This window comes from Phalacrocorax aristotelis, chromosome 2 (genome assembly GCF_949628215.1).
Source record: "Phalacrocorax aristotelis chromosome 2, bGulAri2.1, whole genome shotgun sequence".
Classification (NCBI taxonomy): domain Eukaryota; kingdom Metazoa; phylum Chordata; class Aves; order Suliformes; family Phalacrocoracidae; genus Phalacrocorax; species Phalacrocorax aristotelis.
The window spans coordinates 127,638,365-127,653,842 of NC_134277.1; the positions used below are offsets into that span (position 1 = coordinate 127,638,365).

The 15,478-nt window shown below is 36.9% G+C and overlaps 1 protein-coding gene across 5 annotated transcripts in view; it reads left to right on the top strand.

The window, feature by feature from the left end:
• The window catches only part of CHD7 (chromodomain helicase DNA binding protein 7), a 132,090-nt gene that overhangs the window by 85,554 nt on the left and 31,058 nt on the right, over positions 1-15,478 (top strand). For all 5 annotated transcript variants that reach the window (XM_075085091.1, XM_075085094.1, XM_075085096.1 and 2 more), the window contains 8 exons: positions 390-527; positions 1,605-1,670; positions 6,422-6,477; positions 7,693-7,807; positions 9,173-9,256; positions 10,194-10,331; positions 10,428-10,549; positions 11,014-11,257. In XM_075085091.1, coding sequence (XP_074941192.1) covers positions 390-527; positions 1,605-1,670; positions 6,422-6,477; positions 7,693-7,807; positions 9,173-9,256; positions 10,194-10,331; positions 10,428-10,549; positions 11,014-11,257 — 963 coding nt within the window. The remainder of the gene's footprint in view (positions 1-389; positions 528-1,604; positions 1,671-6,421; positions 6,478-7,692; positions 7,808-9,172; positions 9,257-10,193; positions 10,332-10,427; positions 10,550-11,013; positions 11,258-15,478) is intronic.

Genomic DNA, 15,478 nt, shown 5'->3' on the forward strand with positions numbered 1-15,478 from the left:
TGCATTGGCCATCTGTCAGAGTTTGTCGTAGATGTGAATTGAGAGGTGCAACTTCTTGTATTTTAATTGCTTTCTGAGATAATGCTTTCCAATTTTCTAATGTGGTTTTAGTAATGCTAAAAGAAAAAAATACCACTTTCCAACTCAGAACAAGCGTGAAGGCGTTTGTGTTGTTGTGGGTTTTGTTTTTTTAATAGAAGTTAGAAGCAGCTAACAGGAGGAATTTAGAATGGTAGTATCTTTGAGCCCACTATTTCTGTCAGGGTGCTGTAAAAATAATAGTGTTTGCTACACACTAGCGTATTTGAGAAATATGAAGACATTTTCTCAGTTATTCTGCAATCTATCAGTTTTGTTTCTCATGAAAAATATCAATGCTTTCTGTTTAGAAGCGACGCTCCAGCAGGCAGGTGAAGAGGAAGCGTTATACAGAAGACCTGGAGTTCAAGATTTCAGACGAGGAGGCTGATGATGCTGATGCTGCTGGAAGAGACTCCCCTTCAAATACTTCTCAGTCAGAGCAGCAGGTCAGATATGAACGGACGGGACAGATGGCTGTAACTGCAGCATTCAAAGTTCAAATATGGGCCCTTTTCCTGAATGATATTCACTCATGGTTGGCACACTGTGCCAGAAGGCATTTGCTTCTTACCTTCTTAAAGAATATATTAATTCATTACTTTGTTTACAAGCTGATGATTTGCAGTTTGACACCATTCTTTGACATTAATGGGCTCTACCTAAAGGAAGCCTAAACTGGACTGCTAGGAGTCTTGAATATACTTCTGTGAATTCAGTGGTCTGGCTTCTGTGACTTTAATAAACCACTCAAGCTTGTCCCCTGCTGCTAGGCACCATAAGAACCCCTTTATGAAATTATTGCCTTGTAGTACCCAGCAGGGTACACTTTATTCTCCGTGCAATGTAAATGGTGGATAAAATAGTTTGAATAAGATGAGGGGTAATAATGTAAGAATGACTGTTGTAACAATCTCATTGTTTTGTAGTGCTTTTTCAAAGAACTACTTCACTTAACTAAGTGATGACCTATTGGAGAATATATACATGTTCTTTGGTATTTCATTTGGCAATTTGTTAAGCCCTGTGAAATATGTATGTGATCTCTCTTGTTAATTGTGTCTTATCAGGAGGAGAATTTTTGGTAGGTTTGCCTGCAGTTGTAATAGTGAATTAATGTAATAGTGTGATAAAGAATCACAGGCAATTCTGACGGCTGTTGTGTGGACAACCAGCTAGAGTTTTTGAACATCATCTAACATTTAGGCTGTACAGTACTGAAAGCGTGTGTTACTTTAGGAGAGGTGAACTGCCGATGTGGTTATATCCATGTATCTGTGCACATCAGCCTTAGGAGAGAGCTAGAGTCGGTGTTAGCTCTTAAAAATGGGCTTAAACAAGTATCCTTCAGTCCCTTATTATGGTATTAAATCTATTTGAACCCTCTCAGTTCTCATGCTAGGGGGCAAAAGGCCTGTGTATTAAACTCCTGTTGCAAAAAGATTATTTCCAGTTTTTCTAATGAAGGAAGTCTTTAAGTAACAAAGATGCACTCCCGTAACTCTTGTATGGTATTTATGATGTAGGAATCTGCTGATGCTGAAGGTCCTGTTGTGGAGAAAATCATGAGTAGCCGTTCAGTCAAGAAAAAGGTAAACCAAAACAAAACCCCTTCCCCCCATATTTTTAAACAGGCAAAGCATATTTCTGCTGAAGCCTCTAAGTTCTTAAAACACCTTGGATATTGCAAACTGAGAAACTGTTTTATTGACTAGAGGAGGTTCCCTGAAAGTGTCTTTTGATGGTATTTAACACGCTTTTGGATAGATATACACAAAACAGATTACTTGTTTAGTCTTCCACTCTTTTCATGTGTTTCTTAAGATATTAATCTTTATTTTTGTAAATATACATACCTGAGCGAAATCTATGGGTGCTCTTCAGTTCAGAGCGGTGTTTCATGGGAGTTTGAGGAGTGAGAGAACCTCTCCTACATCCTAAGTTTGTGCTCTTTCTAGTAAAGAAAAATCCTTGCCCATAATTTTTGCATCTTTTGATAGTAGTTGTGCTTAGCAGCTAAAACAACTTTACATGCAATCAAGACTGTTACATATTCGATACAGGTGGTTAACATCTTCCTTGTCGTTATGCTAAAATGGTGAAAGAAACACTGTCTTTAGTTAAGTGTGGTTCATTCTTAATTCTGCCCTGGTTGCTAGTTACGGTCTTATTTTGCTTACAGATTCTTCTAATCTGCCTCACAACTTGATTGGCCTTTGCACTTCCAAACTATCAAACTCTGAGTAGGAAGTAGAAAATAACTTGTTCCAAAAAGAGCATTTTTATATTTTATAGACTCTTTTGTGTAGGTAATTCTCTGACTTGTACTGCAGTTGGGCAGAACATTGGCTAATGTAGATATGGTACTCATGTTGATCTTAGTTAACCAGAAATATTTCTTATCCTCGAAGCATTAATTTTCAAATTGGCGAAGGGAAAGTTGCCTATATTCATGGTTCATGGCTTTTTTTTAATGTTGTGGCGTTTTGGGGTGTGTGTGTGATAACATCACTAACAGGTTTGTAAACCCAAATTCATGCAATGTCATGACTGGCTGTGACTGAATTTGACCTGTTTCTGCAGCTTTCACAGCACAAAACCTCTAGGGCTTTTTTTTGGAGTCCAGAGCTTTATTTTGTATTTCAAACCATAGGCTTATTTTTGAGATAAACTTCATGTAATATAAACTCAGTAATTAGTTGTTCTGATGGTCTACTAGGCAGGAGAGGAGAATGTGGTCTTTTCATAAATATCTTTACATTGGAAGCTGTTTTTCACCAATTATTCTCTTCTTCCTCTCCCCTGCAAACAAAGGTGTGATTACTCATGGGGAGTGTGTATTTTGCTGCAGTTTGTGGGAAGTGGTTGGTCTGCTGCCTACATGTCTTTGATTGCAAGCTCTGCTGGAGGCAAGCTCTATTTTGAGCTTGCTCTTTAATGTGTTTTATTGATTGTATTTGCAGGTTTGAGGGGTGTCTCTTCTTTCCCTGCTCTGCTCCCCAGCCCTCCTCTTCAAAATCCAAAAAAAAAAAAAAAAAAAAAAAAAAAATTGGATTTCAGGATGTTAATATTTAACATCTGAAGTATCCAACTGTGCTTTTATTAAAGGTCTTTTACACTCTTACTAACGTCATCAAAACCCTGGTTGTATGTTAGATAATATGCTTTTTGAGCAGTATTCGTGTTGTAAAATTCTGTTGGTTTTCTCAAAAATAGCCTTAGTCTAGTTCTGGAGTTACCAGATATGATGCCACACTGTACTTGCAACCATTTTTGAAATGTACAGAATAAAAGGTAGAAATTTCTTTAGTTCACATTTGATGTATAAAAGATAATATTTTTCCCTGTTGTTCTTAACATGGAACTTTGAATTCTGTTGAGTGCTCTTCCCTCTTGGACAAAGTGTTAAGTACACGTATCACACTCTTACCAAACCATCATGGCCCTGACGCCTTCAGTTTGTATGTGGAAATTTTTTATTTCTCTAATTATTTTCTTGGCCAGCTTCAGTCCCCTTTGAATTTGTGCTCCTTAACTTTTGAAAAGGAATGGCTAGAACTAAATATGCTTTTCAGCACACATAGCACATATTAGGGAAAGATGTGGAATTTGTAGAGCATTATACCTGCATGTTACACATCTGAATGTCTCTTTTTTCCCTACCAATACATGGCGAAAATTAGATCTAATTGAACTGTGCACAAATGCCTACATCTCTTCAACAACAGATTAGTTTACAATCTAGTGCTGAGTATCAGTTGAGGTGATTGGGTTTTGTGTGTTGCTTTGCATCTGTTGTTGATGTGTTCTGTCTGCTATTTTTCTAGGAGCTGATATTTCTGAGTGGGGTGGTTTCTTCATTGTTTCGTTGGTGGTGATTTTTTTTTTTGTTTGGGTTTTGCTTGGTTTTTTTAAGCTCTTTCTTATCTCTACACCTGAGTGGCTTGCTCAGATAACTTTTGCATTAACAGGTATTACTGTATCATGTCTGTGGTAGTACAAGATTGTGTGCTCTTAAGTATTTGGTTGAAGGAAGGAATCATCAGTTATCTGCAGAGACTGTGGATCAGATTGTCAATTATGGTCACACCTGGGCAATGATAATTTGAAGTGTCCTGCGTTGCCCAAGTCTGCCATGTGCTATTTTAGGATGTCTGCCTAATCAGTTTTGGGAGAATTTTGCATATGTGTTCTATTTCACCTTTTTTACCTGGTTAATGTAAACATAGGTGTAGTGGTGGTTGGACAGTGATGTCAGAGGCATAAGCTTCTGTCTCATATATTGTAGACTGAGGTATTGTTAAATCCTACTTGAGTGTTTGTGATTGTAACTTGATTAGAATTTATTATATTTTTTTTGGCCATAAGCATGAGTGCCAGAGGAAGATTTTAAAAAGATCTTTTTCCAAAATACTTCTAATTTAGGAATCTTTGCACACTCATAGAACATAAAATGACATAGACCAGTTATTACCTATTAAGCAATACAAAAATATGTTTTACTCAGGAGAGTTACAGGTTTTATCAAGGTTTACGTGGTAAATTATTAAGTTGGCAGTTGACAGAAAATATCTGTGACTGAAATGCTGTTGAGGGGAGTTAAATTGGCTAGTATGAAACCTTTTTTATAAAGGTGTTCAACCATGTTGTCACTGTAAGATTGATGTATCTCAAAGGATTCTGATTTAAAACTAATGAAAGAGACTTAGCCATTATACGTTTCAGAAAATAAAAAAAAAGTTAATGTCTTAGAATTAGGGATGACTTCTTAAAGATCAGTTTTGTCTCAGGGTAGTGAATAGATTCAGATAATGGGTTCTCAATTTTTAATACAGTTTTGACCTCTAAATATGAATACCTTCTTGAAAAATACTCCCTTCCCTTTAAATTTTTTTGTTTAAAAAAATAATCTTGATGATCTTCAAATTCAGGAAGATCAAGAAGTAGCACCAGAAATACCTTACCTTCTTCTATTTCTTCAGGGAGAATTAGGTGGAAGCTCGTGTTGCTCCTCTCTCTAGAAAGGAACACAAGCAGATTGCACTGGAGTGATATAAACGATAAAATTATAAAACCCCTTGCTAGTCTGAAAGAGAAGGAATACTATGTAAATCAGGGATTAGGTAGACATCAACTTTTTCTTCACTGTGCTAGAATAGAGTTTAATGCAGCTGCTACTGTTGCTCTTTCATTGCCCTGCTATGGAAGTAATGTCTAGCCAGCCACTTTTCTTTTGAGAGAGCATTTGGAAGATGACAGTTCATCCGCTAGCTTCAGGGTAGTCTCTCGACTATATATATTTTTTTCTCTCTCTTTTTTTTTTTATATATATATATTAAAAAGATGGAGGATCTTGACTTACACAGGGGTCAACAGTTTTGTCTGTTTAGTGCTACATGCACGATGTATTACAGATGTTGTCCTTGATGAAGTATGTAAAACAGAAAATCCTTTTCTATTTAAAATTGTTCCAAAGTTCATTAGTAAACACAAACTGTTAATGTTGTGACATAAACAGAATTCTAAACGTGTGCCTGGTGCACTGTCCTTAGTTTGTCCTATGGCTGGGTTCAGGAGTAATTCAACAAAGTATTACATGCCATATGTTATGCAATACTTTGGCACTAGGGATGAGTTAAGGGTAGTCCCAACCCTTAGCACTGAATGCCCTTGGTTTTGCTCGTTTATATCACAACTTTAACCTTGCTTTAAATGTAGTTTTTGGGTGTTAATTTAATTTGGCTGCTCTGTATGTGAGACATCTTGCCTGAGTGAATTTAATTGCACCATTGAGTAAAACTAAAGCCATGAACACTGATGCACTAAAATTCTAGCAGAGGTATAAGGTTTAGTTTTATATGGCTTCTTGTTTGGAGTTATTAACTATATGGAGGAATAAACCCCCTTTAAAACTCTTTTTTAAAACATTACAAAACCCACAATGTAAAGTTGCCATGAGCCAGCCAAAAATAATACATATGGCATTCAGGAGTGCAGTTGCTAATTGGCTGCTGCCTGAGAAAATGGTACACTTGGCTTCTACTTAGCACTGTGGGTTTGGCAGAAAGCCAGATTTGGGGTGAGGTTGTGAATGAAGCTGCATGTGGTTAGGGAGGAGTTCAAATGATTCATGTCTTGGAAGTTGTAGTAAGCAGTGCAGTATGTACTTGGGTAAGCTGCTGGAGGAAACTCCTCATCAGTGTCCTCCCCCTGCAAACGCTTTCGTACACCTCCACTCGTCTCTATGTGGGGACCGTATTCTGTATTTCAGTTAGTTTTAATCATTAACTAAATTGGGCTGTTTAGTGGTTTAATTAACATTTCAACAATTCTTTTCTTATAGATGGAGAATGGAGAGGAGGTAGAAGTAGAGGAATTCTATGTAAAGTACAAAAACTTGTAAGTAAAGCTTTAGGTTTGATTACTATCTTTAAGTTCATGTAACTGCCAAATAGTTTTTAAAAACTGTAAATGATATAACTGTTACTATCCAACTTTAAACATTTCTAATGTTTAATCCAAACCACCAACGAATAGGGGAATACCTTGCATTGGTGGTGCTGGGTTTGATAGTGTCATTTTTAACTTGTGTTCTCTCCAGAATGAAATCCAGAGGTAAAATTGCTCTGCTATTAAAAACTTCAATCTAAGGCTCATTATGCATGCAGATTCATGAACACATACCTATGTGGCTGTGTAGATCTAACTGCAGCTGTAGAGTAATATGCCTGCAAGCTACTAAAAAATAACCCTTAAAATTGTTTCAAACCCCAAGATTAGTGTTCCACAAAATGGCTAAGATAATGAAGGAGACGGCTTCCAGTATTCCAGCAGGTAGCTGCCCCCGTGTGAGAGGGATGCAGTAGTGGTGAGAGCAGCATGTTGTTTCACTTCTGGGCTCTGCAAATGCAATGCAATCAGTATTTAAAATAAGATAATTCATAGCTAGATAAGCTCATTTTTCTTTTAGAAAGATACCATATCTTCTTTAAGTTTAGCAAATTCATATAACTTTTGACAGGCTCTTAATGCATAAAGTGGGACTAGTTATTTTGGCAGAAATGGTGGTCCTTACTTTTTGTTTTCTTAAAGGTGAATTATTACCATGGACCTGCATTTACAAGGTTTTTTTTCTTTCCTTTCTATCAGTGTTAAAACTTCAGTTGACTCATGTGACTTTTAAATACAATGCTGTTCTCACAAAAAAAGTGTGTAGCATGTTAGTACTTAAAACCTTTGTGTATTTTTATGAACTCCTGAAAACCCTACTCTTTGCTAGAATATGATGTTAAATAGTGACATTTATGATAAATATATAGTAATGTTGTTTTAAGTATGCCCAATAAATATTATCTTAGCTGTGTGCCAAACACTAAATGTATGGGGTATTTAAATTTTGGGTGGGAGTTGTGTTTATTTACTAACAAGTTTCTCCATTAGTAAGTATGATTACTTCCAGTAAAGATGATTTGTGAATAATCTGTATGATGATGAAGATAGTGTTTCTAGCGTGACACCGCAGTGTCCTGGGAAGATCTAGTTATACTTGTGGGATACATAGTAGTATGCAATGGAAGCATAGTTTCGAGTAAGATTTTCTGTTTCATCTTCTAGTTCTTACCTTCATTGTCAGTGGGCATCTGTGGAAGAGCTGGACAAAGACAAGAGAATTCACCAGAAGATTAAGCGGTTTAAGGCAAAACAGGGCCAGAACAAATTCCTTTCAGAAGTACGATTGGTTTGTTTGTTTCTTTCTTTTAGGTATTTAAGGAATATTCTTATGAATCCTTGTACTGTATACAAGCAGAAGATTTTGAACAACTGTGTGATACATCAGTAGCATTTATTCTGGTATAAAGTATTACCATTCTTGATCCAAGTCTTGGAAGATCATGAAACTCACGTGATCGATCCTGACTGTATACTTTTTACTATAGTGGTTAGTTGTTTGCATTGTAAGCATGACTCTTACTGAATCAGTACCAGCTCTTTTCTCAGGAGCTGATTATGCCAGAAAAATGCATCACATTTTTCTGTGTTATGGACTGCTGCTCACTAGGGATTCTAAGCTTTTTATCATCAATTTAATTTCACTTAGAGCCATAAGCAGTAGTGTGGCAGGGGTCCTGTCAATAAAAGACCAGATCTGCTGATTTGTCTCTCTGAAAGCTTACCTTGCAGTAAAATGCTGTCTTTTGACAAAAAAAAAACAAAACCAGGTTCATGTGCTACTGTATTTATTTATGTTTATTTTTACTATATAACTCAAGCTGAATGAAACCTATTGCAAATTGAAAACTTCCATCTGTTCTAAGTGAAGATGCCTGGAATTGCTTCTTTTTCATTTTTTTTAATCTGTTTCCAAGTGTGTCACAAGTTATTGTAAATACTTGGAATTTGTTCTTGTTTTAGAAAAAGCTATCAAAATATACTTAGTCTCTAGTCCTTTTGTCTGCCTCTTCTATTGGAGGGGATCTTAAAAGGATAAAATGAAACACAGCACTTAGCTTACAGGATCCTCTTGCATACTTGTTGAAGGTGTAAGGAGGAACATAACAAATTGTGATTCCCCCCCCCCCTTTTTTTTTTTGTCGGAGAAACTGTGTATGCATGCAGTGTCTTTTCTCTGTTTTTGAAATAATAATCTTTGAGTCTTGCTTATAAAGCAGTTAGACAATTCCAGTAGTTCAAATAATCCAAAGGTACTTAGTGTACAAGGCTCTAATTTCTTTATTGCAAGCTGTAGTTTTCAAGAATGCTAAATGCATTGCATGCCATAAGCCTTTTCGATTGCTCATTAGTGAATTGTAATTTCACACTTCATTTAAAATATTCTTAAACATTCTCTCACAGTAAAAGGTTTCACACAGTAATTAAGAGGCCCAGTTAACAAAGTCTGAGAAGTCTGATTCCCTCACGGGGAATGATCTTGCTGAATTGTAGCATTTCAATTAACATGTTGAAGTTTGCCAAATATAAATTCTGTGTCACCGTGACCCAAAATATTATTGCCTGCTGAAAAAGATGATAATTTTTCCTCTCAGGAAGGGCTAATAGAGATATCTTCTATATTTTTGCCTCTCTCCTTGAACAGATTGATGATGAGCTTTTTAATCCAGATTATGTGGAAGTTGATCGAATCATGGATTTTTCACGTAGCACAGATGATAATGGAGAGGTAAACAAAGATTTTAGTGCATCTGTAGTCCTATAGACGTTGTGTTTAGAATTTATTGTTTAGAAAGGTGAATATATTTGACACTTTAGAAGCTACCAGGGCATATGTGTGTAGAAAATAGGAACGTGTCTGAGAAAATATTGGCTAATACAGCAGTTTCCCTAAAATAAAGGGGTTTAAGTGAGACTCCCAAACTTCTTCTAAGTTACCTATCTTTAAAAAAAAAAAAATTAAAAGCCCCCAAACCCCAACAACAAAAAAAACCCTCTGATATGTAGATTTGAGGTGGTACTTAATACTGTAGAAATATGACGTCGATGCAGGTGATACAGAATTTAAATGAAGATTGAAAGAATTTTAGCTAAATGTCATAATAGTTTAGACATTGCTTAGCCTGTCTGTTGCAGAAGAGGTCCTGAATTCACTGTTTCTTACTTTTTAATGACTTGTTCTGCAGAACAAGATCGCTTTGTCTTCCAGGAGACTCCTTTTTGGTCCTGGGAGAATAGAAAGCTTCACTGACAGTGTCAGTGTTTCCATATTCCTCTGTCAGTAAATGGTGGTGGTTGGGTTGCCTGCTGGGCAGTTTCTGATGAAGCTGATAAGAAAAAACAGTTGACTGCTTAAATACGTTTAAAGCATAGAAAACGTAACCGTTGGAAAATAAATATTGTTTTACTTCTAAATTTCAGTCTAACCTTAGTGATTTCAAATGTAGTGTGCTTGTTTTGGTGGTAAGGCCGCATTCCCCGCGTTGTAACCTTACTTCATTAGGTTGTCAAGGTGTCAGCCTGCTGTTTGCTTATCCTTTTGGCTGATTCAGACATTCAGGTCTGGTAAAGTTTTTTGAATTGTATCTAGCCTGCAGATCTGTAAAAATGGTTACACTTTTATTCTTTCTAAATTGTGATGTAATCTTATTTTTGTCTTAACAAAGCCTGTAACGCATTATCTGGTGAAATGGTGTTCACTTCCTTATGAAGACAGCACTTGGGAGCTCAAGCAAGACATCGACCAAGCTAAGATTGAAGAATTTGAGAAACTGATGTCTAGGGAGCCAGAAATAGAGCGTGTGGTAAGAATTGGCTCCATATAGAGGATTTTATTTGAAAATAGTAAAGTAATGTGGTCTTTCAGAAACCACTAATGGGATTTGCTGTATTTGAAACAGGAGCGACCTCCTGCCGATGACTGGAAGAAATCGGAGAGTTCCAGGGAGTATAAAAACAATAACAAACTCAGGGAATACCAGTTGGAGGGAGTAAACTGGCTTCTTTTCAATTGGTACAACACGTACGTAAAATATTGCTTACTGATGAATCCTGCTTTGGAAAAGCTTTTATAGCTTATTTGAAACAACCTTTTACGTAATCTTCTAAAGCAAGGTTTTAGACTTATTTATGTCCCATCCTTCCCTGCAGGAGTAATGCAAACTAATTTTGGGTGGATAACATGTTACATAAAACGTGAATGTTTCAGATTCTTGTGGCAAATGCTTTTGCATGTATATGTGTTCATGCACACTCCTGCTGCCCCTTCCTCCCCAATGTGAACTTGAGAGGTACATAAAATGGATATATCCATGCTTACTGCATCACAAATCATAACATTTACTTAAAATGCAAAAAGGTCGTGATGTTTCTTCCGTGTAAACTTGCCATTCTAGAAATTTCTGTTTTATTCTGTTTAGCTCCTTACTGATTTTCTATGTTTTAAGTTAGGAATAAATCATTCAGACTTTTTATTATTGTTTTCAGACGAAACTGCATTTTAGCAGATGAAATGGGGTTGGGAAAGACTATCCAGTCCATTACGTTTCTCTATGAGATATATTTGAAAGGAATCCATGGTCCTTTCTTGGTTATTGCACCGTTGTCCACAATTCCCAACTGGGAAAGGGAGTTCCGCACCTGGACAGAGTTGAATGTGGTTGTGTATCATGGGAGTCAAGCAAGCCGGCGGACCATTCAGTTGTATGAAATGTATTTCAAAGATCCACAGGTAAAAGCTCTTCATGATTTTCCTTTATTTTTCTTCTTTTGTATATGCTTTACTGTTGTTTATTAATCTAAGCATCGATTAGGGTTTTAGTGTTGATATAGTAGATTTTAGCTAATAATGAAAATATATATATTAACCAGAGTGTGCTTTCTAATAGTAGCCAAGAGATCAGCTGGAAATAGAGGCAGACCAAGAGTTACTGAGATGGTGCAACTCTTGTTCAGGGTTTCAGGGGTATATGCAAGCAACGTTTTCATTATTGTCCTTTCCTGAGGGGAGAGCTGGCAGAAGAGATTCTTAATGGAGATACTACTTTAATTGGAACTAAGCTTAAAAATCAATCTTTGCCTACCATTCCAGGAAAAGACTAGCTTGCAGAACTTAAACTTGTCAATGCTTCTTTATCAAATTTTTAAGTCAGATATATTTTGAATCTGTGTTACTGCGCTCAGGTTGAATAGTTGTTACGAGAGAAAGAACTCAGGTACAGAAAAGATTGGGAGTAGAAACAGAAAATTATTTGGAAAACTGAAGTTATAAAGAGCAACAGATCTCTACAATTAAATGCATGGCTTTGTCCAGAGTAAGTAAACAGGATTGGGGGAAAATAACGTGCATGCATTAAATGTTATTGCGAAACAACATAATCCTGCAATTCACAGCTTTTTTGCAAACTTCTGTTAAAAAAAAAAAAAAAGCACAAAAACCTGTAATCTCACTTAAAAAAAAAAGTGTGGATGGTCAACCTGATTTGATATATTGTGGAGTATTATTTCTAGCTGAGCTTAAAGAAGTGATACTGGTGAATTCATATATTTAGATTTTCTGTAAAGCGTTTGATTTTATGCCACTGGATATTTTGATTAATAAACTAGAACGATACAAAATCAATATGGCACACATTAAGTGGATTTAAAACTGGCTAACTGATATTTCTTGATGTAATTGTAAATGAGAAATGATTTGCATTTCCAGTGTAGTTCTTTAGGGATTGGTTCATGTCCATGAGCTATATAACACTTTTATCAATGACCTGAAAGAAAACATAAAATCATTACTGAGGAAGTTTTCAAATGACACAAAGATGGGGAGAGTGGTAAATAATTAAGACGGTTCATGATACAGAGTAAGCTGTATTACTTAATAAATTGGATCCAAGCTAACAGGACTCAGAATAGCTAAATATAGGGTTATCTGTGGACAAGGAATGGAGGTGATTCTTACAGTAGGGAGAGCTCAGTTCTGGGAAGGCTGTAAAACAAATGCAGCTCCTTTTGTGTCATGACACACGACCAATTAAACATGAGTTCATACTGTGAGACTGGTTAAAAGGGCTGGTGTAGTACAAGTGTGTAGGAGGAAAGAAACCTTCATTAAAGAGTAAAAAAGTTACGGCGTTCTTGACTTTGTCAGTAATGTGGTGGGTAGTCCAGTTCTGCCTAGTTCTCACTTCCAGTCCTCAGAGTGTTGAAAAACCAGAGTCCTTGGAGCAAAGCTGTGAGGGTGGTTGTGAGATAGAAAATATGCTTTTACAGGGAAAGAACTGAGTAAAGACTAAGACTGTTTTGAAGGTGATGACTGTGGCACAACTTGATGTGCCTTTAGGCCAAACAGAAACAGGATCACGTATTAAATATAGTAGAAAAACACATAGTAATTTATAGTTAGAAGTTGCATCTGTTTGGCCTAGAAAATAACCATTTTCTCGGCAATTTATCAAGAAACTTTCAAATCAAAATTATACACGAAGTTGTTAAAAAAAGGTTCTTTTGAAAAACAGTTGCTACACTGATGCCTAATGGCTTATATTCCTTAAAATAATAATTACATGTAGCTTCTTACCTAGATGTATAATACACAAATGAAGTGGAATGGATTTGTACTGTTTTTCTGGTTTAACATTTTTTCTTGTCAGAGATAGATATCTTATTTGGGTTTGTACAAATACTGTCTCTGCTGAAGTGTTTCCTGTGTTAAAAATCATGTTTCTTTGTTCTTTAATTGGCGCTTGTCCTTAGCGTGTTCTTCCCCTTAGTATGCAGCAGTTTCATAGCATGAAACCTGAAGGAATGTCATCAGAAAAAAAAAACCTTACTGTGCAGCTTCTTAGTGTTATTTTGGCAATATTGTTTAATTGATCTAAAGGCAATTAAAAGGATCTAAAGCAAGGTGCTGCAGAAAGTTTTGTTCCCTTTGTTGCCATATTCTTAACTTGCCTCTTGTAATGACCATGGCAGTCATTTGACCCCATAGCAAGTAATGACAAAGCACTCATGGCACAGAAAAATGAATCATTTTCTGCTAGCTTTGCTCCCTGAACTGCCTTAAGAGGAGAATCAGACAATTGCCATGGTTGGGGATAAAGCAGAAATGGAGTGAACTCGTCCTTTTGGTGGCAACTAGCTCAGATGTGTCATAAAATAACCTTCTGTGTTCCATTCTTTGTAAGACTCTGTCAGTTGTGAAACGCATGGTAGAAACTGAATTACGGGGGGGAAAAAAAATCTCTTCATGTTATGACAAAAGAATCCCCATGTAGTGTTTAGTCTGGCATCCTCTTAAGTACCATCAGTGGGTGTAGAGTGGGGGATGAGAAGGGACAGAAAGAAAAGCAGGCCTTGGCAGTATCATTTCTAGTCCCCTTGCCAAACACATCAACCCAGACATGGGCATCTTTGGCGTTTTAGGTCTTAACATAAAGAGAGGCCTCTCAAGCCGAGCCGTTTCTCAGAAAGACAGTTGAACGTTGGGAAAGTATGAATAGCTTTAAAGAGCGATAATAAGAGACAGCATGCGTAAGAAGCACCTACCCCATCTGCAGTAGTGTGATTTTGGTTGTTTTTTTTTTTTTTTTAATTATTTTAGTCAACACCAGTAACCAGAGTCAAGTTGTTGTGAAAAGCTAGAGAGCAGTCAATAACAAAATACACTTCTGCAGTGGTGTGACTTCAACACTAAGAACACTATGCTACCAGAGACATTCCCCTAAAATCCCTCCAGCCTTACTGCATGTGAGGGCCACGTAGGGAAGCCTCTTCTGGTGTTCCTGAGCAGTGTAACTAGAAGGCCCTTCTGGGGGCATTCCCTGGCTGGAATATCACATAAACCAGTTGCTCTCCTGTAGTATTCTACCTCTGAGAAAGAGTTCTGTTGTAAGATTAGGAAAACTATATATGCCAAATAAAATTAATGACAGAGCCCCGCAAAAGAGTTGACTGGTTTGTGAGGGAAATATGCTTCTTAGTGTAATGTGGACTAAAAAGAGAAACATCCTGGCTCACACATAGAAATGGAATACCTTGTCCTTGGTAGATTTTAAGTCAAAATAATGCTACTGATGTTCAGGACTTTTTCTGGCTTAGCTGGTTCGTTCCTTTTGGGCTCAGTGGGTGTTGGCTTAAGAGAGCATAAATTGCCTGCGTGATTTTCTTCCTTGCTGAGAAGCTACTGAGCTATGAACATGTCATCAGCATAGGATTACCTCAGATTTCCACAAAGAATGGTTAGCGTGCAGCAGTTTAAGGCAGTATTTCACCAACAGGGACTCTGTCTTTCATGAAAGATGATGTCAGATTGCATTTTACAAAGTAGCTCCGACTCAGTTTTCCAGGTGCCTCCCAGCTATAATTGGTTAACATGCCCATTTCTTGCATCTGTTCTCTTGTTCATCAAAGCGGAGTCTGAGGTTGGTGGGAAAAGACTATAATAACCTTTCATGGATCCCACTGGTGGAATGTGCATCCTTTTGAGTCCACTTCTTATACCTATCTAATTGATCTCAGTTTGTATCTGCTAAGAGGAAATACCCCAAAACGTAACCCAACTTTTATATTGTACCTTGTGGCTACCTCTGTTGCTTGAGTTGCTTCCAGAAAAATTTCCCAAACAGAACAGGAAACGGCTACCTATTAGGAAGATTGATTTCCTCAACTGGAAGAACTTCTCTGAGCAAATGGATATGAAATTCCTGTGGTTCCAATATCAGAGACCTTCCTTGGGATGCCACACTGAAACAGGATAAATTGATTCCTAGTTGCCTAAGAATTCACCTCAATGATGCTATAGGTCACTTTCCTCATAGTTTCTACATTTAAATTTGTCAAATGTGACAGTGCTAGGATTACTTAGGATTTTTTTTCCCCATACTTCCTCAAGTGTTGGAGGCCTGAATCTGTTGAGGAACATCATCATTCACGGTCTAAACCTCTTGGAAAGCTCTTG